The following is a 24303-nucleotide window of genomic DNA, read 5'->3' on the forward strand; positions in this document are numbered from 1 at the left end:
CCAGGTGCCCCAAGCAGCACTTTCACCAAGACATTCTACAAGTACTCAGCGTCTATTATGAGCGAAGCACTGATACAGGTGTTACAGAGAACGTAAAGACAAAACACTGCCCCTTTCCCTTAAATTCTACAGTCTAACGAGAGAAATAACCGAAGATACTAAAAGAAATCAAAGGAGGAAGGAAAAAATTTGCAGCTTAGGTGAGGTGTGAAGATACTATAGATGAAGAGCTTCTAAACTACAATTTAACGAGTGAGATTCCTGAGGGATTAAGTAGGAAAGGAATATTCCAGGTGACGGCAACAACACTGAACAGTGGGTAGCCACTAATGCTAAGGGATGGTATCAAATAATTCAAGAAGACTATTAAACATCGGGACAGGAATCTCAGCCCATGTTGTCTACTGAAGACCACTCTTTCAAGTGCTATTTCAGCACATAATGACAGGGCATGTATCATTGAAAACGAACAAACAAAAAGTCAAGTAGCCCCGGATCCAGGGTATCTATCAAAGTAGAAACACAGCAGGTGAAAAGGTTTAAGAAACAGGCAATTGGTCACTGGGCCACCATGATCAGCTGAACAGTTGTATGCAGTCCCTGTGAATGGCACTTCTTAAAGTTGCCTGACCTGTTCAAAAGTACTCACTGGGGCGCCTGGGTGGCTCAGCGGGTTAAAGCCTCTGCCTTCAGCTCAGGTCATGATCCCAGGGTCCTGGGATCGAGCCCCGCATCGGGCTCTCTGCTTGACTGGGAGCCTGCTTCCTCCTCTCTCTCTCTCTGCCTGCCTCTCTGCCTACCTGTGATCTCTGTCTGTCAAATAAATAAATCTTTAAAAAAAAAAAAAAGTACTCACTGACCCTGACAGTTTCAGACAGGTAAGTACTTGGGGTTTTGGGAGGTCTTGCTTCGCAAAAGGAAGTCATTTAAGGTGAGATGGAGCCGAGAGCAAGAAATCAAGTCTCTCTCAGAAGACTGAAATCAGTTGTATGGTTTATCTCCTGAAATAACAAGGCAGGGATGCATGTAGTGATGAACTCGGTACAAGATAAGGAACTCAATTAATGAGAAACACAGGGAGGCCAGACAAAACAGAGATGAACAGAAAATGAATAAAAATGTTGAGTGATGCCAGTATCAAGATTAGTATGATTCTGAGTATAATTTCTATGGCCCCAGCATATTACGAAGCCATGCCCCCAAAACTGCCAATCTACCAATGGAGTTTAACTGGCCACAAACAAGGATTATTAGAAACTGAAAAATGTCATCACATCATTATTCAAGAAAAAAATGTTCAAAACTACATTTTTTAAGTAACTAACACCACTTTCTTCTTTCATTACAAATAACATTTCAGTCACATTATAATTTTTAAGACCTTCAAGCATTATCTTGGAAATCCGTATTATCTGAGTACCAAATATTCTAATTGCAAATTCACTTTTTTTATGGGGAGGGAGAATGGTCCTGAAGTGCAATTTTACCTGAACACATAGAAACTGACCAGAGAAAACCAACTGACCAGAGAAAATCTTTGTTTGGTACTAATGTTAACCAATATTAACTGGTTACTAAATTGCAGGCCTTTTGACATACACTTTACCATTATATTTACTATTTTATTTACTATTATATATATTTATATTAATTTAATTATAATTATAATTAATTTATATTAATATAATATTTATATATTATATTTACTATATTACTATATTACTTTACTATTATATTTAATCCTCACAAAAACCTAAAGACAGTAATATTTATAATAGCAGCTAACATTTACTGACTGACTACTAAGTACAAGACACTATTAAAAATACTTTATATGGACTATTTCCTCATTTAATCCACATGACAGTCCTATGAGATAAGAACCTTCATTATCTACATTTTACACATAATGTAACTGAAAATTTGGGAACTTTCCTAAGGTCACTAGTGCTAGTAAGAGAAGCCAGAACTCAAGTCCTATAGTCTGACCCCAAAACCCAGGCTCTTGACCACAGCTTTTTACTGCTTCTGCAATTGGTATACTTGGAATAAACAATATTTTTGATACTACTGTTACAATCCCATCAAATATTATTTAATGAATACCACAAGAGGAATAATAGCCAGAAGAAAAGATATAATTAAAACTGATTCTATATGAGCCTGGGTTCCCATAAACCATTATTTTCAGAAAAATTTTTTGAATTTTTAAAAAAGATTTTGTTTATTTGAGAGAGAGGGAGAGGGAGCAGGACCTAGAGAGGGACAGAAAGAGAAGCAGACTCCCTGCTGAGCTGGGAGCCCGATATGAGGCTGGAGCCAAGGCAGTCACTTAACCAACTGACCACTCAGGCACCCCTATTTTCAGAAAATGTAATGAGTTCTGACAGTGAGTTAAAAAAAAAAAATGCTAAAAAGACACAATGCTATTCAAAGGAAAAACAGAAAATATTATTACAAACAAACCAAAAACCAAATAAAATCAAGTAAAAATCCAAAGAAATAAGTTTAGGGTAAATCATATCCTACGCCTACCTAGGATTTCGAAAATGCAAACCAAATCCACTCCAAGAAAATTAAATTTGTGGAAATTCTGCAATTTCACATAGACAGGGGTTTAATTTTGGTTGAAAATATTTCTAGATTTATTGTGGGGGAAAAAATCACTCTAAGTATGATGTGACCATACTGCTAAATTTGAGTAACTCAAGGTCTATACAGTTTATGAGTATACATATTTAATCACAACTTATATGGTTTAAAAAATTATATTCTGGTTATGTTAATTTCCAGGCTTGAGGAATTATTATATTGCTCTTTCTCATATCAAATCTTTTAAAAGAGGGAAAGTAGGGAAAGAGAAGGAAGAAGAAGAGACTACCGTTGGGGTTTAGAACAAGCAAAGCAAAGGCCACAAAGTGCAAAGAGCCCAGGGTGATTCCTGATCTAGAATGCTTTCCATTCTAACCCACTGCTTCCACAGAAGGAAGTTCTGAATCCCATAAGATGTGCTTAAACCATTGTGCTTAAAGCATTCATTTTACTGATAGCAAAACCAGTTCTATTTACGGTTACTGGTAACAGACCAGAAGAAGTGGGCATCCTGACCATAGGCATTCTCTTTGTGGGTAACTATATTCTTTAAGCACATGGTCATTGTTGCACGCATATTAAGTCCCGTTAGAAAATGGGTTTAACTTAAGGTACAGATTCAGCAGTTAAGTAACACTGTGGTGCAGGACATAAATACTTCTCCTTTTAAAAAATAAATTGATGGGGCTCCTGGGTGGCTCAGTGGGTTAAAGCCTCTGCTTTCAGCTCAGGTTATGATCCCAGGGTCCTGGGATGGAGCCCCACGTGGGCTCTCTGCTCAGCAGGGAGCCTGCTTCCACCTCTCTCTCTGTTTGCCTGCCTCTCTGTCTACTTGTGATCTCTGCCTGTCAAATAAATAATTAAAATCTTTAAAAAATAAAATAAATTTACTTAGAAATGTTTTCAATTAATACTAATTTTTTTCATCAGAACTGCATATTAAACCATGAGATATCGCTACACACCCACCAAAATTAAAAAACTCACAATACCAAGTGTTGGCAAGGATGTGGAGAAATTAGAATCATCAACAGTTGGCAGAAACATAAATTATACAAGTACTCTGGAAAATTGTCTGGCACTATCTACTAAAGTAAAAACACATATCCGATAACCTAGCAATTCCAATTCCTGCATAATGTCCAAAGAGAAATGAGTGTTTGCGAAGTCCAACAAAAGACAGATAAAATGTTCATGGATTTATTCATATTGGCCCCAAACTAAAACAACTTAAATGTCCATCAACAATACAAAAAGATAGTGATATGTTCATAAATGGAGTATTACTCAGCAAAGAAAAAGGATGAACTATGCAACACCAAACAACATGGATCTCACAGAAATAAATGTGAACCAAAGAAGCCAGACACAAAAGATGGCATAATACATGATTCCATTCATAAGAAGAGACAAACTGATTTATGCAATTAGAAGTCAACTAATGGTTACCTTAGCAGGGGGAAGCATTTCCTGGGAGGGGACAAAGGGAACCTTCTGGGATGCTGGAAATGTTCCCTATCTTGAACTGGGTGACAGGTACATGATTGTACACAAATGTAAGAATTCATCCAATTTTACACTTACAATTTTGAGGACTTTACTAAATGTAAGATATATCCCATCTCCACAGCACTCTTTTGCTCAACGTTCTATGAGATTTATCCATGTTGTTTCGTGCTAATAGTAGTACATTCTTTCTCTTTATTGAAGAGTACTGTATGAATATACTAATGTACTACAACTATCCTTTTTATTTTTGTTGGGCATCTAAAAGTTTTTATAAGAAGACTAAATTTAATTTTTAGATCCCAAATGAACATCTTCTTCACTCATTACATTTCATGTACTAAAATACTATTTGCATATTAGTCATCTTATACTTAAGTATTAACAAATTGCCAGGCAACACTTATTTGGCACTGACCAGGTCTACAGTGCTGAACTCTATAACAGAATGATAAAACCAAAGACAGGTTTTCTCAGAGCACTTCAGAGTATAACAATGTTTAAGATGACCTTTTGTGAATCAATAAAATATGGTATCTAATGGATTGATCTTAAAAGTAATGAACTCATGTAATTATTTCATAGAACTATTGTGAAGAGGGAAAAAAGAATAAGAACCAGTCCAAGTGGGATGGAGAAGTGTAATTCTCATAAGCTGATGGACTCTGTAGATAATGATAAAATAAATTTCAGGGGCGCCTGGGTGGCTCAGTGGGTTAAAGCCTCTGCTTTCGGCTCAGGTCATGATCTCAGGGTCCTGGGATAGAGCCCCACATCAGGCTCTCTATTCAGCAGGGAGCCTGCTTCCTCTTCTCTCTCTCTGCCTGCCTCTCTGCCTACTTGTGATATGTCTGTCAAAAAAATAAATAAAATCTTTGAAAATAAATAAATAAATTTCAAACTCTATTATTAGTCAACATTTATTGAGTCTTTACCAATTGCCAGGCACTATGCTAAGCCCTTTCTATGTATTCTTTCATTTAATCCTCACAACAATCCTATGAGAGGTGGTACTATTATGTCTATTTCATAGATGAAGCAACCTGAGATTTAGAAAGGTAATAAGGAAACTACTGAGTGGAAACTCCTGGACTTAAGCCAAGGTCTCAATGACACTAAAAATCTTAATTTTTTTTTTTTTTTTGAGAGGGAGGGAGGGAGGAGGGTAGGACAGAGGAAAAGGGAGAGAATCTCAAGCAGACTTCCCATTAAGCCTGGAGCTCTATGTGGGGCTTGATCACAACCCTGAAATCATGACCTGAGCTGAAATCAAGAGTCGGATGCTTAACTGACTAAGCCACCCAGGCACCCATAAAATCTTTTTTTTTTTCCATTTTATTTATTTTTTCAGCGTAACAGTATTCATTGTTTTTGCACAACACCCAGTGCTCCATGCAAAACGTGCCCTCCCCATTACCCACCACCTGTTCCCCCAACCTCCCACCCTTGACCCTTCAAAACCCTCAGGTTGCCCCAACCTCCCACCCCTGACCCTTCAAAACCCTCAGGTTGTTTTTCAGAGTCCATAGTCTCTTATGGTTCGCCTCCCCTCCCCAATGTCCATAGCCCGCTCCCCCTCTCCCAATCCCACTTCCCCCCAGCAACCCCCAGTTTGTTTTGTGAGATTAAGAGTCATTTATGGTTTGTCTCCCTCCCAATCCCATCTTGTTTCATTTATTCTTCTCCTATCCCCCTACCCCCCCATGTTGCTTCTCCATGTCCTCATATCAGGGAGATCATATGATAGTTGTCTTTCTCCGATTGACTTATTTCACTAAGCATGATACGCTCTAGTTCCATCCACGTCGTCGCAAATGGCAAGATTTCATTTCTTTTGATGGCTGCATAGTATTCCATTGTGTATATATACCACATCTTCTTTATCCATTCATCTGTTGATGGACATCTAGGTTCTTTCCATAGTTTGGCTATTGTAGACAATGCTGCTATAAACATTCGGGTACATGTGCCCCTTCGGATCACTATGTTTGTATCTTTAGGGTAAATACCCAGTAGTGCAATTGCTGGGTCATAGGGTAGTTCTATTTTCAACATTTTGAGGAACCTCCATGCTGTTTTCCAGAGTGGTTGCACCAGCTTGCATTCCCACCAACAGTGGAGGAGGGTTCCCCTTTCTCCACATCCTCGCCAGCATCTGTCATTTCCTGACTTGTTAATTTTAGCCATTCTGACGGGTGTGAGGTGATATCTCATTGTGGTTTTGATTTGTATTTCCCTGATGCCGAGTGACGTGGAGCACTTTTTCATGTGTCTGTTGGCCATCTGGATGTCTTCTTTGCAGAAATGTCTGTTCATGTCCTCTGCCCATTTCTTGATTGGATTGTTTGTTCTTTGGGTGTTGAGTTTGCTAAGTTCCTTATAGATTTTGGATACTAGCCCTTTATCTGATATGTCGTTTGCAAATATCTTCTCCCATTCTGTCAGTTGTCTTTTGGTTTTGTTAACTGTTTCCTTTGCTGTGCAAAAGCTTTTGATCTTGATGAAATCCCAACAGTTCATCTTTGCCCTTGCTTCCCTTGCCTTTGCCGTTGTTCCTAGGAAGATGTTGCTACGGCTGAGGTCGAAGAGGTTGCTGCCTGCATTCTCCTCAAGGATTTTGATGGATTCCTTTCTCACATTGAGGTCCTTCATCCATTTGGAGTCTATTTTCGTGTGTGGTGTAAGGAAGTGGTCCAATTTCATTTTTCTGCATGTGGCTGTCCAATTTTCCCAGCACCATTTATTGAAGAGGCTGTCTTTTTTCCATTGGACATTCTTTCCTGCTTTGTCGAAGATTAGTTGACCATAGAGTTGAGGGTCGATTTCTGGGCTCTCTATTCTGTTCCACTGATCTATGTGTCTGTTTTTGTGCCAGTACCATGCTGTCTTGATGATGACAGCTTTGTAATAGAGCTTGAAGTCCGGAATTGTGATGCCACCAACTTTGGCTTTGTTCTTCAATATTCCTTTGGCTATTCGAGGTCTTTTCTGGTTCCATATAAATTTGAGGATTATTTGTTCCATTTCTTTGAAAAAAATGGATGGTATTTTGATAGGGATTGCATTAAATGTGTAGATTGCTTTAGGTAGCATAGACATTTTCACAATATTTATTCTTCCAATCCAGGAGCATGGAACATTTTTCCATTTTTTTGTGTCTTCCTCAATTTCTTTCATGAGTACTTTATAATTTTCTGTGTATAGATTCTTAGTCTCTTTGGTTAGGTTTATTCCTAGGTATCTTATAGTTTTGGCACCCCTAAAATCTTAATTTTTAACCATTAAGCAAACTTTCCCCTGCAAAGTCATTCTCTTATAAATAAAAAATTTATTTGTAATTTATTTACATATGTACACAGCATATGCCAAAACACTGTTCACATTAGTAAACCAAGTGGATTTAAAAAAAAAAAATCCTGCCTTTATGGTGTTTATATTCTAGTAGAAGGACACTGACAATAAAAATACACACAATAAATAAGTAGATCACCCAGCTATGTTTGAAGGTGAACAGTGCTATGGGGGAAAAGAACAGATGAAGTAACTGGAAGTGCATAGTTCTTTGTTTCTTTATTTTTTTCCCTGAACTCCAGCAAAACTCAACTCTGGATATGTACAGTTTTATAGTTTTTGTAGCAGGAGGTGAGTTCAGAGAAGCAGGACAGTGGTATAGTGAATGGGAGCATGTGGCTAATAAACAGCCTAGTAGGTCCTTTTTAAAAATTTTGCCTTTGAGCGAAGGGGAAACCACCCTCCTTCTCCAACTAAATCTTGGCTAGTTGCCATATGCTTCCCTGAATATATCTTAAAAGGGCACAGTGTAATTGTTTAAACATAAGAAGAGTGAAACTATGTACCCCCAATTCTACCTTTTTATCAATAGACTTTGGAGGAAGAAATCACCAAATATAACTTCTCTTAAAGCAATGCTATCTTTAATTATCACTATTTGTGAACCAATATAAAATAATGACTATTAATCAATTGAGGTCTCTAAGCTCCAAGAATATTAATCAAGATTTCCTCTAACAATGAGGCAATCTCTGGGAACATGTAGGTTAAAAGGCCAGCTTCAGAGTAAAATAATATTCTCTATTCACAGTGAGGTCAGATGGAGTTTACCTAGTAGCCCTGATGTCTTCTTTTCAACAGACAAACAATGAACTGAAATAAGAAAATTGAAGGATGACTTCTTTTAGATGTAAGTTAATTACAATTTGTTCATAATATAATGCAGTGTCTCAACTGTTATCGCTTTAAATTATAACTACAATATGATGTGTTTATGACAATGGAATGGAAAAGCCATCATTATTAACTTCTTATGACTATCTACATCTTTCACATTTTATGACTACTGCCTGAAGGTCACAGATTAGATATAAGGAAGAATTTCTGACAGTGTGGGTACTAAAAATGAGTTACTGACAAAAGTTATGAAAACATCCTAAAGATCTTTCAGGAAAAGCATAAATGTTCACCCTCAGGGACAATTTGGTACTCTCCTACCTGCAAGCAGGAATATAAAGAAGAAAACTCTTTAGGCCTCATTTCTCCTTGTTGTTCTTTAAAATAAAAAGGCTTTCACTTCATCCTTTTTTTTTTTTTTTTTGGCTCCAGAATTGCATTTCTTTATAATCATCCCCCTCTCTTCTGCTAGATGTGAGATTCAAATTTGCTATGACATTATAAATATGTATTCTAATGCTTTCATTATCATCAAAATAATGCTACCATACTGATTAAAAACTGAAACTGTTTTAAGGAGAATTCTCAAAGCTCTGCCTAAATTAGGTGAAGAAATGATATCATTTAATCAGCTACATACTTAGCTGTTTTGTTAATCTGTTACCTAGATGAGGGGTTTATCTTTCATGCAAAATGCAATCAGTATGCCTACATATGTCTGCAACTCTCTTGGAAATGCATCAAAAAATAAGATGGGTTGATGGCTGGGTGAATGGATAAACGTGGTAAAGCAAATACAGCACAATGTTAACAACTACAGAACTTAAGAGGTGACTAGATGAATGTTTACTGTAAAACTGTTTCAACTTTTCTATATGTGTTTGAAATTTTTTTTTTTTTTTAAAGATTTTATTTATTTATTTGACAGAGAGAAATCACAAGAGAGGCAGGCAGAGAGAGAGGAAGGGAAGCAGGCTCTCCGCCGAGCAGAGAGCCCGACGCGGGACTCGATCCCAGGATCCCGAGATCACGACCCGAGCCGAAGGCAGCGGCCCAACCCACCGAGCCACCCAGGCGCCCCTGTGTTTGAAATTTTTAATAATAAATGATTGGGGAAAATGCAATTATATTTGAAACTGTTTTAAATGGTATGGGAGGGGCGCCTGGGTGGCTCAGTGGGCTGAAGCCTCTGCCTTCGGCTCAGGTCATGATCCCAGGGTCCTGGGATCAAGCCCCGCATCAGGCTCTCTGCTCAGCAAGGAGCCTGCTTCCTCCTCTTTTTCTCTGCCTGCCTCTCTGCCTACTTGTGATCTCTGCCTGTCAAATAAATAAATAAAATCTTTAAAAAAAAAATTAAATAAATGGTATGGGAGAAATGTCCAAATCACAAAGAATAATTCTGCAAAAAAGACTATGCAAGATTTTGCTGATTATTTTAATGAACTGTGGGGGATTGAAGGGGAAGATTTCCATAACATCTTTCTCTATCTCCAGAAAAGTCCCCCAAATTTACACTTCTATTGAGAAATGAAGGCAGGCAAAAAGGTTTGAGAACTCAATAGGGAAAGTAGCTTCTTTGACTGAATTCTGAAGAGCAAAAACTGATATCCCTTCAGTATCTAAAAAGAATATTACCTTACCTACCCAGGATAACTTCATTTTCAATACAGATTTCCTGAAAGAACATAAACTACACCTTCTTTTCGATTAATTACTCCTTTTGGCACTATCCTTTCCCTGTAAATCTACCTGAAATTACTCAAAGCAAATCTGACAAAAACACATAAAAAATGAACAGTATGTTGGAAATTTTACCTACCTGACAGAATGCATATGAGGTATATGTGAACTGTGTCATATATCTTTTAACATAAATAACTTTCTGAAGTGGCATGAACAAGGCATGTTTTTGTTTGACCTTCTGTCAATGACTTTTGGTAGTCATCTAAAACACACCATACCCTGCATCTCATAAAGATAGAAAAAAATACACCATAACTTAAAGAAATTGCTAAGCTACCAGTGTATATACGTAATGATCTGTTTAACAAACATTTACTGAATACGATGTGCCAGACACTGTGCTAAATAAACCTTAGGGATGAGAATATAAGATACAGGACCTAACTCTATGAAATTGATGGTTTGGTAAGGAAGATACACAAACAGACAATTACAAAACACTTAAGGGACTGATAAGTATATGTACAGAGTATTACCATAATTGAAAGCAGATACCTAACCTAGCACATGGATCTCTGGAAAGACTTCCTAAACTTAGCCTTTTTTTTTTTTTAAGATTTTATTTGAGAGAGAGCTCACCTGTGCGCATGAGCGGGGTGGGGGCAGGGGTAATGGCAGAGGGAGAGAGAAAGGGAGAAGCAGCCTCCCTGCTGAGCACAGAGTCCATGAGGCTCAGACATGGGCTCGATCCCAGGACCCCAAGATCATGACCTGAGCCAGAATCAGAGGCTTAACTGACTTAAGCCATCCAGGCACCCCTAAACTTAGTCTTACAGAATGAGTAGCAGTGATCTAGGTAGGAGAGAATGGGAGAGAGTGAGTATTCTCTGCTGATACGGCAGCCTGACTAAAGTCATCACAGGGGAGAATGTTGTGAGCACAGAAGAGTACTGCTAGAGAAGAAGCTCATGATTCGGAGTGGAGAGACATGAGGCTAGACAGAGGTAGGCAGTGGTCACTCCAGGGATGATCCTGTGGGATACGTTAAAGAACCTGGACTTTCTCTTGGCCTCAGAAGGACTTTTTTTAGAAGGGAATAACATTTTCAGACTGCATCTTAGTGAGGTCTTTCTGGACCATGAAAGAAGTATGAATGTGAAGGAGACATGGTGACCAGCTGTGGGAGTGACATGAGGACCTAAGGAAACACTGTGATAGTAGGCATGGTTTCTATTAAGAGAGGCAGATAAGTCAGATTTGATTGGGGTAACTTCCAAGTGTCTGGCTAAAGATGATAATGCCTTCCATCCGAAGTAGGTAATATAGAAGGAAAAGCCAAGCTGAAAGGGAAGATGATGGATTCAGCTTTGGATGTGTTGAATGTGATATGCCTCTGGGTTATCTAGGTGATTTCCAGCAGAAAGTTAAATATAGGAGGCTGAAGGGGAGGTCTGAATGGGAGGCTAAAATATGAGTCAGCAAAATACTAGAGATAGCCAAAATTACATATTCAGTTTTATGTTGTTATTGCTTTCAATTTGTCTTTTAATAGGTATGTACTAGTTTCTCACTGTGATTTTATTCCTTATTTCCCTAATGTCTAATGATGTTTAGCATCTTTTCAAAGCTTCTTTGAGATTAGTGTATCTTCTTTGGGGATTTATTTATCTTATTCTCTGTGAGATTCTTGTTCAAATTCTTTGCCTATTTAAGAAGTTAAGGTGTTTTCTTATTTTTGCCTTTTGAGTGTTATTTATGTATTCTTGATACAAGTCCTTTATCAAATACATGCTTTACAAATATTTTCTCCCCTTGTGTGTCTTCAACAGTACCTTTTGAAGGACATATGTTTAATCTCACTGAACTTCAATTTCTCAATTTTTTTCTTTCCTACATCATGCTTTTGGTGTTGTACCTGAGAAGTCTTTGCCCAAGTAAAATCACATGTATTTTTTCTCTACAAAGTTTTAAGGTTTTATGTTTTCCACTTACATCCATGATGTTTTTGGTATGAAGGATGGATGGATGTAATGATACTGGATAGGCTCAGCCATGAAAACTGTATTAAATGAGAAGTGCAAAGGGTAGATGGAAACTAGGAAAAAACAAAATTAAGGCTTAAGAAACAGGCGCTGGGCAAAAAAAGACTCAAGGCATTGTCTGAAAAGTAGCAGGAAAATTCTGAATAATCAACACTGCCTACTAAGATAAACAATGGAAATTGTCTTTTAAACTTGGATGAGGTCACTAGTGACCTTACCAAGAGCATTTACAGTCAAAACAAACCATTCCGATATCGGAACTACATCTAACCAACCACTTGATAGGAATTCCCCCTGTGGAAGCAAATGAAGTTTGAAATTCCTGAGCACTCTTAAATGTCACTTTTCTAGGCACAGGAGCATGGCGGGGGCGGGGGGAATGTCTGGGCTTCCCGACATTGAGGATGACTGAGGCATATCCCAGTCACACCCCCTGGGACACTCCGGAATGAGGTCTTGGGCTTGGGGGCAAACCCCAAGCATCATCGCCCCGCTGGGAAACCAGGATCACACTGATGGCCAGATTTGCTAAACTGACACCTCACCAGGGAGGCAGCTGGTTAAATAACAGCAGAACGCAAAGGCGAGTTTGGAAATATCTGCACTCGGGCAAACCCGGGCAAATTAGAAAAGCCCCTCCCACCCGCCATCCATTCGTGTGACTGGAAGAGGAAAGGCGTACCGCGAGGGGCTGCGCGGCCAGCCTCGGGGCCAGCTCCTCCCGGGCGAAGAGCTCCTGCACTTACCCTGTCCTAGGATGGGGCTGTGTAAAGCCACGGGCTAAGGGAATCGCGGGTACTCCTCGTCCTTTACCAGAGGTCATGCTGGGGGGATCTCGATGGACTCCCTTGGCCAACTGACCTCTCCCTCCCCGCCCCAGCAGCCGGCGGGTCACTTCTGGTCCAGTTCTCCCTAATCCCGCCCCCCACCCCCCAGAGGCCGGCTTGCCCGCCCCACCAGCTAGTCGTAAAGTGCAGTAAAGGCGCCAGCGTTTTGCGGCACCGTAGGTGAGGCCGGCGGCGCGCGTATTCGCTCTGCGCGAATCCGCCCGTACGGTAGCTAGTTTTTCCAAAACGCTGCAGTTAGCAGTTTGGGGACCCAACTACAGTTTTTAGAGGGTAATTGACTGCTCTTAGTTTGGTGTAACGAGAAGAAGGGGGATGGGGTTCTTTAAAAACACTCATTCCAATCCTTATTTAAGAGGCATGAAGTAAGGTTCTCAGACCTCGCTTGTGACTTGCCGTTCCTTCTTGTGCTATTTTGGTTTTCATTTTCATGTTCATCGCTAGATTTTACGTATCTTCCGTGTAGCTGACGCTTGTTTTTCTTGTTCACTTCGTCCTGCAGTCTTCATCCCCCTGGACTTTGAAATGCTTTACTTGATCGGCTTGGGCTTGGGCGATGCCAAGGACATCACAGTCAAGGGCCTGGAAGTTGTAAGACGCTGCAGTCGAGTGTATCTAGAAGCCTACACTTCAATCCTGACTGTAGGGAAGGAAGTCCTGGTAGGTGGTTAAGGTTCTTCAGTTCCTGGGAAGAAAGCTAACAGCTGATTTTCATTACGCTAAGCTGAACCCAATTTTCAGGTCTACTTGTTTAAATCCTTTAAACCACATCCCTGCTCATTAAGGATCACAGGAATGGGAATAATACAACAACGAAGTGACTTGGAAAATGAAAGGGTGCTTTGTTTTACTTTACAAGTCTAATTTTGTGGCTTTCTCTAATAAATAGGAAAGTTATTTTACACTCCTGGAGATAGTTATCAAAATCCCTTATTTCATGAGATAGTCAAATTTTTTTCTGAGTTGAGTGCTAATGAGGTACTGACATAGCCTTAATGAGTTGGTTATATATTCAGAAACCAAGCTGAAAGCTTCTCCCTTTGAAGTATTTCCATAGGGAATGGTAATCGCCTTTCTGTCAGTACCCTATCCAGAGAGGTCTTAACTTTAAGAAGACTGTTGGTAAAGCTAATATACATAGTCTCCTATGACACTCTCTCTCTCTCTATATATATAGAGAGAGAGAGCTAAATGTATGATATAAATGTATCATACATTTATACATACATACATACATATATATGTATGAGCTAAATGTATATAGAGATATATATATAGAGAGAGAGAGAGAGCGCTAAATGTATGATACATTAACAAATCCTAAAGCTAAAGCTATATATATATATAGAGAGAGAGAGAGTGAGCCTGGAACTTAATAACCACCTTAGGATTTGTTAATGTATCATACATTTAGCTTGCTCTTGTTAAGGGCTCTACATTTTGGAGGAGGGGTTAAGTAGTTCAGGTTCATTGTCAAACTCCAAACAGAATGTAAATTAAGATGAAGAGAATGATGGATATGTTATATAGTAGGAGGGAGAGGATTTTAGCTGGTCTATCAAGGCTTCTGAACAAAAAGATGACCTAGAGAATTTCAGGTCTTCCATTCTCTCAGATTCACAAGCCCAGAGAATTCTTGTCTCCCAAGTTACTTCAAAAATCTTAAGGAATTAAAGACTGCTACTTGAATTGGCCATGCACTGATGTGGAGGTTGTGTTTAATGGCCAGCTTTGATTTGTTGACTCTGATTTGTTGGGTTGGAACCAAAGTATCTCAGTTCAAGATAATAAATATTCCTCTCTTACCAGTGATAAGGAAAACTAGAATGAACTTAAATTCATCCCAGAGAATAGAGACAGATAATAAATAAGTCAGCGTTTTTATAGAATAAGGTGTCACGGCATGGTGTAGAGGAAAGTTGGACCTGACTTTAAGTCTTCTCTGTTACATGTTACCATGTCACCTTAGACAAGTCCTTTAGCTTCAGTTTTTTTACTTTGTGAAATGGGGATAATAATGCCTACCACGTAGGTTCTTAACGTAGTACCTGTAGCAGAAATGTTGAGAAATGGTAGTTGTTAATGGACACATTTCCAGATTTCTTTAAACCTCAGTAGCTTCATTTGTGAAAATGGAGACAATAACCAATTGGAGGGTTATATAGGATTTTATTAAGATGATGTATTTGAAAGTGCTTTATAAACTTTAAGTGCTAGCTAAATGGTAATTTTGGTTGCTATAATTTTTACAAGTTTTTCCCCCCCCCCATAACGTATTGTTGGGGCTGGGCCCAGCCTCACCTACAGGTAACTTATGTGTACTTTGTTAAGGTGCTGGACTATCTGTTCCTCCACAATAATAAGTGCTAATATTTATAGAAGGCTTACTATGCACTGTTCTAAGTGTTTTACATGTAGAACAGGATTACTACTCTATAATTACTGCTCACATTTTATAGGCACAGAGAAACTTGTCCAAGGTCATACAGACAATAAGTGATAGAGACAGAATATAAGCCAAGACAGTCCTGAGTTGAGAAGCACCACTTTTAACATTTATACCATAGAGTGTCTGTCTATACTCTGGGATGGATAATAGCTTTACAAAATAATGATTTCAGAGAATGTCCCGAGAGAAGGTAGGATTCAAGCAAAATACATTGTGTATCACAAAATTTCATTGGTCTGCTCTTCGTAACCTCCTCCAGGTCCTTAGTTCATGTTTTTCCCTGAGCAACTGGCTGTGCAACATCAGCCGCCTTTAATAACTCTTTTCTGGAATAAAGTAAGGTATAAATAAATTCATGCCTTATATTGCCTAGTAAAATCTCAGAGCCACTTTCTCTTCAGTGACTTTATTTCCTTTTATTTCTACCTTTTTTAAAAAACAAATTGATTTTTAAAAATTGTTATGTGTTCATACCTATATATACAATCTGGTCTCAATAACTAGATATTATTGTGTAGCAGATAAAAAAGTTTGGAAAAGTCTGTTTTCCTCATGAATATGTGCTTGCTTTTATCAATAATCAAAATGGTATTTTATAAATGGCATACGTGGATGTTGCTAAAGAAATCTTGAATTTGGGGCACCTGGGTGGCTCTGGTGGTTAAGCATCAGACTCTTGGTTTTAGCGCAGGTCATGATCTCATAGGTCCTGAGATGGAGCCCCAGTCATGCTTTGCACTCCATGGAGAGTCTGCTTGGAGATTCTCTCCCTCTGCCCCCTCCCAACCCTCCTGTGCTATATCTCTTTCTCAAATAAATCTTTATTTTTTATGTGTTTTTTAAAGATTTTATTTATTTGAGAGAGAGACTGAGCAAGAGAGAGCACAACCAGGGGAGGGGCAGAGGGAGAAGGAGGAGCAGACTCCCTGCTGAGCGGGGAGCCCCATGATGTGGGACTTAATCCCAGGACCCTAGGATCATGACCCAAGCCAGAGGCAGATTCTTAACTGACTGAGCCACCCACGCACCCTCAAATAATTAAGTAAATCTTTTTTAAAAAGTCTGTAATTTATCTTTTCTTACATTGAAAACTGTTGTTTTCAAATTGCCAAACAGGTAGTATTATTTATATGTTCTGTATTATTCAAAAGTTAATCAAACTAGAGACTGAATCCAGGAAAGAGGTTTAGTGTATACACTTTGAATTTTGGGGCACTTTCTGTGAATAAATTATAGTTTTATGTGCCATTTTGTGTAATATACTTGTAGTGCCTTATACAAAGAGGCATAAGCTATGGTCTTTGTTCTCAGGTAGTTCATGATTCATCTGTATTATACTCAGGAAAACTTAATAATGGGAGATTTAAATACAATTCATGACAACAGTGGGAAGAAGAAACTATAAAATTATATTATGGGGAAGAACTTAGATGATCTTATTTAAGCCAGTGTTGTTTTCATGAATTAAATAGTAGAAGCTGTCTCAGATATTAAGTAATTGCTAGTTATTAATTCCAATTGAAATACATATAAGAAGATCACTTTAGGTCATGGTGGTCAGAGAATACTATGGAATAGATGGTATTTGAACTGTCTCTTAAAATAATGCATCCCAGTCTTTTTGTTTTGTTTCTTTCGTTTTCATGGTCTAGATAGAAAATGCTAATATTTATACAGCTCAGTAGGGTAAATAGATGAAGCTGCTTTGGCCAAAGGGGGCTAACCTTGGGGCTGTAGTTATGCAGAAAGCAGAGGCAATCACTAAGCTCTGCCTATCAGTTCCTCATTTGGTTTTTTGGTCTTTTGGCCTTTTTTTTTTTTAAGATTTTATTTATTTATTTGACAAGATCATAAGTAGGCAGAGAGGCAGGCAGGGGGTGCGGAGAAGCAGGCTCTTTGCTGAGCAGGGAGCCTGATGCGGGGCTCGATCCCAGAACCCTCAGATCATGACCTGAGCTGAAGGCAGAGGCTTAACCCACTGAGCCACCCAGGCACCCCGTCTTTTGTTTTTTTTTTAAGTAGCCTCCACATCCAACATGGGGCTTGAACTTACAAGCCCCATGACTCTGAGATCAAGAGTTGCATGCTCTACCAGTTGAGCCAGCCAGCCACCCCTCTGCCTAATCTGTAGTACACGTAAAGTTTTGCAGTCAACCAAGGTTCTGTGACCTTGGGCAATCACTTAACTTTGTGTTCTTTTTCTTATTTCTTAAACAGATATAAAAATAGCGACTGTCTCGTAGATTGTGGTGAAGATTAAATGAATTCATATGCATAAGTTCTTAGAACTGTGCCTGACCCAGAGTGATCTAATGTAGATGTATTAAAATTTTGTTAGTATAGATAAGACTTGGTAAAGGGAAGAAAAAGAGATAGTTATTATGGATAACATTTTGTAAAGGGAAGAAAAAGAGTATTCCTTACTAAAGGAAAAATAATTGTGAGCAAAAGCATGGAGGAGATAAGCACGATAATTCGCTATACTTGTTCTTGGGCATCAGGAAAATAACTTTCCTTTTCTTCCAGTATATCATTTCCATCTCTTTTCTTCTTAATCTACTTCATCTGGATACCAGCTCACTCTGCTTCCTTGTCCTCCTATTCAATTGCTGTGGCTTGATAGTGGAGAGACAGACTTGCCACTGAGAAAACTGAGGCGATCATCTGTGATCTTTATTAACTTCCCATTTGTCCTTCCCTTAAATCTGAATCTTTCTTACCCCAAGTCTTAGAAAATGACTTCTTAGATGAGGTTCTCAGTGTGTTGAAGACAACTCTACTAGGTATGTTTTTTCCAAACCTCTTCCTCGTCCTTCCTCTGAAACCTTATTCCCATCAATTATTCTTTCTTTGTTATGTTTGATATAAATTAACATCCTTCTCCCCTCAGCTTGAAACCATATTCAGATTTTGTTCATTCTGAAATCTCGCCCCTTTTCAACATCTCTTCTCCGTAGTTACTGTTACAGTAACGTAGTTACTGTTTCTGTCTCTTTATCCAAAGCCCTTTGAAGAAGCAGTATACTTTTCTTGTCCCCACTTCACTCATGTCCCAGACTCCTGCAAGTTTACTTCCATTCCTCTGAAATATTTCTGTTTGTTGAACAATTATTTAGTAGCTGAGAATGCCGCAGATTAATTTTCACTTCTTGTTTTACTTCTTCTGACATAGTTGATTACTATTTGAAACTGGCTTTCATGACATTACTTTCTCTTGGTTTTACTTGTACTTTTCCAATTTTTTCCAGTCCCTTTCGTAAGCCCTTATTTCTCTGTTCCTTCTTTCAGTGTTAGGGTGTTTGGGGTTTTCTTTAGGTTTTGTTTTCTTGTTTAGGTATCCTACTTCTAGCCTCTACTTTTCTATTTTTTTTTTTTAACTAGTTAATACCTTAAGTGGCATAAAATTTAAAAGATACTGGGGTGCCTAGGTGGCTCAGTGGATTAAGCCTCTGCCTTCAGCTCAGGTCATGGTCTCAGGGTCCTGGGATCGAGCCCCACATTGAGGTCTCTGCTCAGCAGAGAGTCTGCTTCCCCCTCTCTCTCTGCCTGCCTCCCTGCCTACTTGTGATCTCTCTCTCTCTCTAAAAAAAAAAATTTTTTTTAAGATACTAAATGGTATATACATTGAAAGATTTCTATCCCGGTTCCCCTTTCTGGAGGCAGTTATTGCTGATTGCTTATGTATCCTTCCAGAAATACCCAAAAGCAATTTTAATTTTGAATTTTTACCCTGTCCTCCTTATAAAACCTGCCACCCTAAAGCAGAAATGAATTTTGAGTTTTGCTTTGATTTTCATGAGTGGAGAAGATTAGGGGTGATACTGTACAAAAACTGTCTAATCAGTCATTGAATAATATATAAATGTAGAATTATTTGTTAAATAATACTGCCCTTTTTAACCTCCCCCCCCTTCCCTGACTCTTACTAGGTTCCGTGCTCTTATAGCACTTAATGATGTGGTAGATAACTCCCCACTAAACATTATAAGCCGCAGGACAGGGGCCATGTATGTCTTATTCACCACTGTTTCCCAACATCAGGCCTAGAATTTGGTGTGGAGGTTGTGCATAAGAAATGTTCTTCGAGTGAGTGAATGACTAAATAACTAGGTGGGTAAATTAAAAAGAATGTAACCAGGTTTCTTACTGGTTGTGCTCCTTCTTTTCTTTTTAACCTCCCCCCTCCCCAGGAGGATCAGTTATTTGGTTATACTGGAGTGTTTGGGTATGTGTGCACAGGTGTGCATATGTGGATAATTTTTTTTTAAATAAACATTGTGTTTCAATTAAACGATGAAATGTTTCTTTGGTAGGATAAGTGATAAATATGGAGAGATATATAATAGAAGTCTTGAGAGTGGGGTTTTTTGTTAAATCATTTATAAAATATTGGATAGGATTTAGGATTACTGTTAGCATTAAGCTAGTAGCATGTGCCTTTTGATCTTAAATGTTTGTTCAGGAAAAAATAATCATTTCCTTCAATTTTCAGTAATCATATGTGTCTTCTTAGATATATGTGAATATAAATGTTCTACCACTAATAAGTTTTCTGGGTTCATGAGATTGAAGTAAGTTATATACCAATTCATGATTTAGAAAAAATAACATGGTAAAAGTGAAAATAAGGAGAATATTTTTCATCAAACATTGTTGTCATTGGGAACTTCGAGAGCATTATCTCTGAGAAGATATGCAGAAAAAGGGAAGGGATCTTTTTTCACATTTTAGAGACAGATTCTAGTTAAGTATTGGGCAATGATTATCAGAGTTGGTACTATGACCTTTATCTTCAAATGCTTAGTCATTTGTTTATTTACTCTTTTGCTTGACAGGTATTATTGAGTACAGCAATCCTTGTAATGTTTGACATCTGATATAATCCTTATAACTCAAACAGACTTCTCAGCATGTAAGAAATAGTATTTGTCTATGCATTCACTTTTACTATATTTGAATTACATAATACTCCACAGGAAATCAGTTAATAAGATTCATGACCTTGCATAATCATTTGTAACCACTACCACATGACCATTAGCACACTAGTTCACTCTCTCTACTTACATGCTGCCACTCCAGTTAAGGTCAGCCTCCTGGGTTTATTTTCTAGAGTTGAACTTCAGGGGATTGGTTCACAAAGCACTTTATCCTAGAGCCTTCCTTTATAATTAGAATTTTTTTCTTTCCTCTGCAAGTCTGCCTTTTTAGCAGGATCTGACAGTTTTAAATTAATCTTTCCTGCAATTATATAGCAGTGTTTGCTGCTTTTGTAAGTAACTAAATTTTAATTTTCCATTTTTTTCTTATTGAATTTACCTTTTATTTTAGCCAGGGTCCTGTAGGTTTTCCTATGGAAAATTCAATAAAACCTAAATTACCTTGTATGTTTATAATTATTATGTAACATATTCCGTATTATTCTGTTTCTGAAATAAAGCTCATGCATGCTTGTTCTCTGTTCATTCTACAGTGTTCTGCCTGATCTATTAGACTTAAATTTAGAGGTAAATTTAAAATGCAGAAAGCCTCAGATGTTAGGTGTACCTCCTCTTGGGATATTAAGATAGCCCCAAAGACAGAGTTTAATTGCAACATGATATAGAGTGCTAGCTCACTGAGGAGTCCTAGTCAATGATCTGTGTTTGGATGGTTGCCAAGATTTGCACCAGCCCCAGACAAAGATTGATAGCGTGTGTGTGTGCGTGTGTGTGTGTGTGTGTACATGTGTTGAAATGGTCACCTGCTGTCTCATTTTGATATTGGACTTAAATCTGCAGGAAGAGTTTTATGGAAGAAAATTGATTCTTGCTGATAGAGAAGAAGTGGAACAAGAAGCTGATAATATTTTAAAGGATGCCGATATCAGTGATGTTGCATTCCTTGTGGTTGGTGATCCATTTGGGTAAGTCAAAGCAGGTGTTTTGAGTTTTAATTTATTTGCTTTTTAAGAAAAAAATCAGTAAGAATTACTCTATTTAAAACCTTTTACTTGCCAGGTCCTAATAAAGGACTATGTTTACCTAGGTTCTAAAATTTCATTAACTTTAATTATCTTTGAGCTTAATGAAGAAAATCTGCTTGATAAGGATGTCATCATATGTATCACTTACATTGGTTAGTTAGTGTCAGTTCTAAAGTTTGTATTATTTTTCCTGCTATTCTTTTAGAAGGTATCTTAGGGCATCAAATAACTTAACTACTATATCATTATTAATAAGTGTATTGTATTATCAAGAGTCATACATACCATTTATTTTGCAGGTAAATCACAAACATCTTCTACTTCTTTTTTCTTAGGCTTCCCCCCCCCCTTTTTTTAATCACCTCATATTTAGCAGTATTGCCACTTGCCTTGAAATCTGTCCAGCTTCAAATTTCAGTTTCTTATATCCATTGGGAGCTCTTTTCTTCCCTGTTAGTAAAAAGATGGGTTTCTACTTGTCTAGTTAAGCATCATCAATCTCTAATGTCAAGCCAAACAGAGGAGTTCTTTGTTTCCAGCTGGTGACCCAAGATTTATGTCACAGATTTAAGGAACATAAGGACAATTAAATCACTATGAATTCGCCACCAAGGATGTTTTTCAAAAGAATGGAATTACGTGTGCATGTGTCTGTCAAAAAAAAGTAATTTACATCAATGTGGTGTGCCAGAGATTGTGTTTCATTATTTTTTTCTTTAATTTTTAAATTTTTTTTATAAACATATAATGTATTTTTAGTCCCAGGGGTACAGGTCTGTGAATCACCAGGTTTACACACTTCACAACACTCACAGCACACACCCCCCCCCCAATGTCCATAACCCCACCACCCTCTCCCGACCCCCCCTCCCCGTGTTTCATTATTATACTTGGTTGCAAATGACATTGTGCAATCACATATTTTAAAATACCCAAACTGTTTTAGCCTCTGACATTGTTTTCTGTAAAACTAAGTCTTCCTCCACATTAGCAGTACCTATTTTCCTTTTTTTTTTTTCAAGATTTTTATTTATTTATTTGACAGAGGAAGAAAGAGAGCACAAGCAGGGAGAGCAACAAGCAGAGGGAGAAGGAGAAGCAGGCTCCCCACTGAGCAAACAGCCCAATGTGGGGCTCTATCCTAGAACCCTGGGATCATGACCTGAGCTGAAGTCAGATGCTTAACCCACTGAGCCACCCAGGAGTGCTTTTTTCTTTTTTTTTTTTAAGCCACAAAATAGTAAAAGGTAATGAAAAAACCTATATATTAAATGTCTTGAAACTCTTTTAGGATTTTTTTATTGCACTGGATTCTGGCCAAAATCCCATATTTTTTTTTTTCAAAGATTTTTTTATTTACTTATTTGACAGAGAGATCATAAGTAGGCAGAGAGAGAGGAGGAAGCAGGCTCGCCATGGAGCAGAGAGCCCGATGAGAGGCTCAGTCCCAGGACTCTGAGACCATGACCTGCGCTGAAGGCAGAGGCTTAACCCACTAAACCACCCAGGCACCTCCAAAATCCCATATTTTTTATAGTGACACCTTCTGGACTCCCCAAACTTCCTTTTTGATGGTATATCACAATTCTTACAGTTACCTAGAAGAGTGATCTCAGAGTCACTTTTGACTTTCATGGCATCCAGTCACTGACAAAGTCCACACCAGTGCTCATTATAGACTGATGCCAGCCCTCAAACTTTCTAGTCCATGATGAGAACTTCAAAAATTGAGAGTAAGCATTTAGAAATTTTATAGAGGTTTTTTTTTTTTTAGGATTTTATTTATTTATTTGACAGAGATCACAGGCAGTTAGAGAAAGGGGGAGGGGAGCAGGCTCCCTGCTGAGCAGAGAGCCAGATGTGGGGCTTGATCCCAGGACCCTGAGATCATGAGCTGAGCTGAAGGCAGAGGCTTAACCCACTGAGCCATCCAGGCACCCTATAGTGTTTTGTTTTGTTTTGTTTTTAAAGGTTTTATTTATTTATTTGACAGAGATCACAAGGAGGCAGAGAGGCAGACACAGAGAGAAGAAGGGAAGCAGGCTCCCTGCCGTACAGAGAACCCCACGCGGGACTCGATCCCAGGAATCTGGGATCATGACCTGTGCTGAAGGCAGAGGCTTTAACCCACTGAGCCACCCAGGTGCCCCTCTACAGTGGTTTTTAAAAGTAATTTTGTCTCTGCTATATCTCATAATATAAATTTGGAGCTTATATTTTATATTTTATTTTATTTTTTATTTTTTTAAAGATTTTTTATACTCATTTGACAGACAGAGATCACAAGTAGGCAGAGAGGCAGTCAGAGAGAGAGGAAGGGAAGCAGGCTCCCTGCTGAGCAGAGAGCCTGACACGGGGCTCAATCCCATGACCCTGAGATCATGACCTGAGCTGAAGGCAGAGGCTTTAACCCACTGAGCCACCCAGGTGCCCCATATTTTATTTTTCTAATCACTAATTTTGATTGCATTTTACAGAACTATTTTTCCATGACAATTTAGAACTTAGAAAGTATTAGCTTTTCACTAGTATGAGAAGCACTGCTTTTGAGTTTCCCTTTTTTTTTCTTAAAATTATTGGTTTGTTATATAATAAGGGATATGATAAAGGCTATAGAGGAACAACCAGATGAAGAGGTACATGAAGGGAGAAGAGTCCCAAGCATGGGAGCTTCTGTCCTGTAGTTGAAATGGGCCATCCTCCCAGCACATAGATGTGTTTACCAACCCAGATGCTCTTTGAATGCCATAGTTCAAGGATTTTTTTTTTTTTAAGATTTTATGTATTTATTTGACAGAGATCACAAGTAGGCAGAGAGGCAGACAACGAGAGAGAGAGGGGGAAGCAGACTCCCTGCCAAGCAGAGAGCCCGATGCGGGACTCGATCCCAGGACCCTGAGATCATGACCTGAGCCAAAGGCAGCGTCTTAACCCACTGAGCCACCCAGGCGCCCCTAGTTCAAGGATTTTTATGGAGGCTTCATCATGTAGGCGTGACTAATTATTAACTCAGTTTCCAGCCCCAATATTTAT

The 24303-nt window shown here is 38.5% G+C and overlaps 1 protein-coding gene across 3 annotated transcripts in view; it reads left to right on the top strand.

Annotated features, from left to right (window-relative positions):
* Positions 1-13018: 13018 nt before the first annotated feature.
* DPH5 (diphthamide biosynthesis 5) overlaps positions 13019-24303 on the top strand; it is a 45300-nt gene continuing 34015 nt past the window's right edge. The window contains exons 1-3 of one of the 3 annotated variants that reach the window (XM_045980976.1): positions 13019-13129; positions 13359-13516; positions 21086-21210. In XM_045980976.1, the coding sequence (XP_045836932.1) occupies positions 13382-13516; positions 21086-21210 (260 nt within the window). In that variant the 5' untranslated portion in view covers positions 13019-13129; positions 13359-13381. Of the gene's footprint in view, positions 13130-13150; positions 13222-13358; positions 13517-21085; positions 21211-24303 lie in introns of those variants that run through there. The other 2 variants (XM_045980986.1, XM_045980967.1) reach the window with 2 other exon arrangements.

The sequence above is a fragment of the Meles meles genome, chromosome 1, assembly GCF_922984935.1.
Source record: "Meles meles chromosome 1, mMelMel3.1 paternal haplotype, whole genome shotgun sequence".
NCBI lineage: Eukaryota > Metazoa > Chordata > Mammalia > Carnivora > Mustelidae > Meles > Meles meles.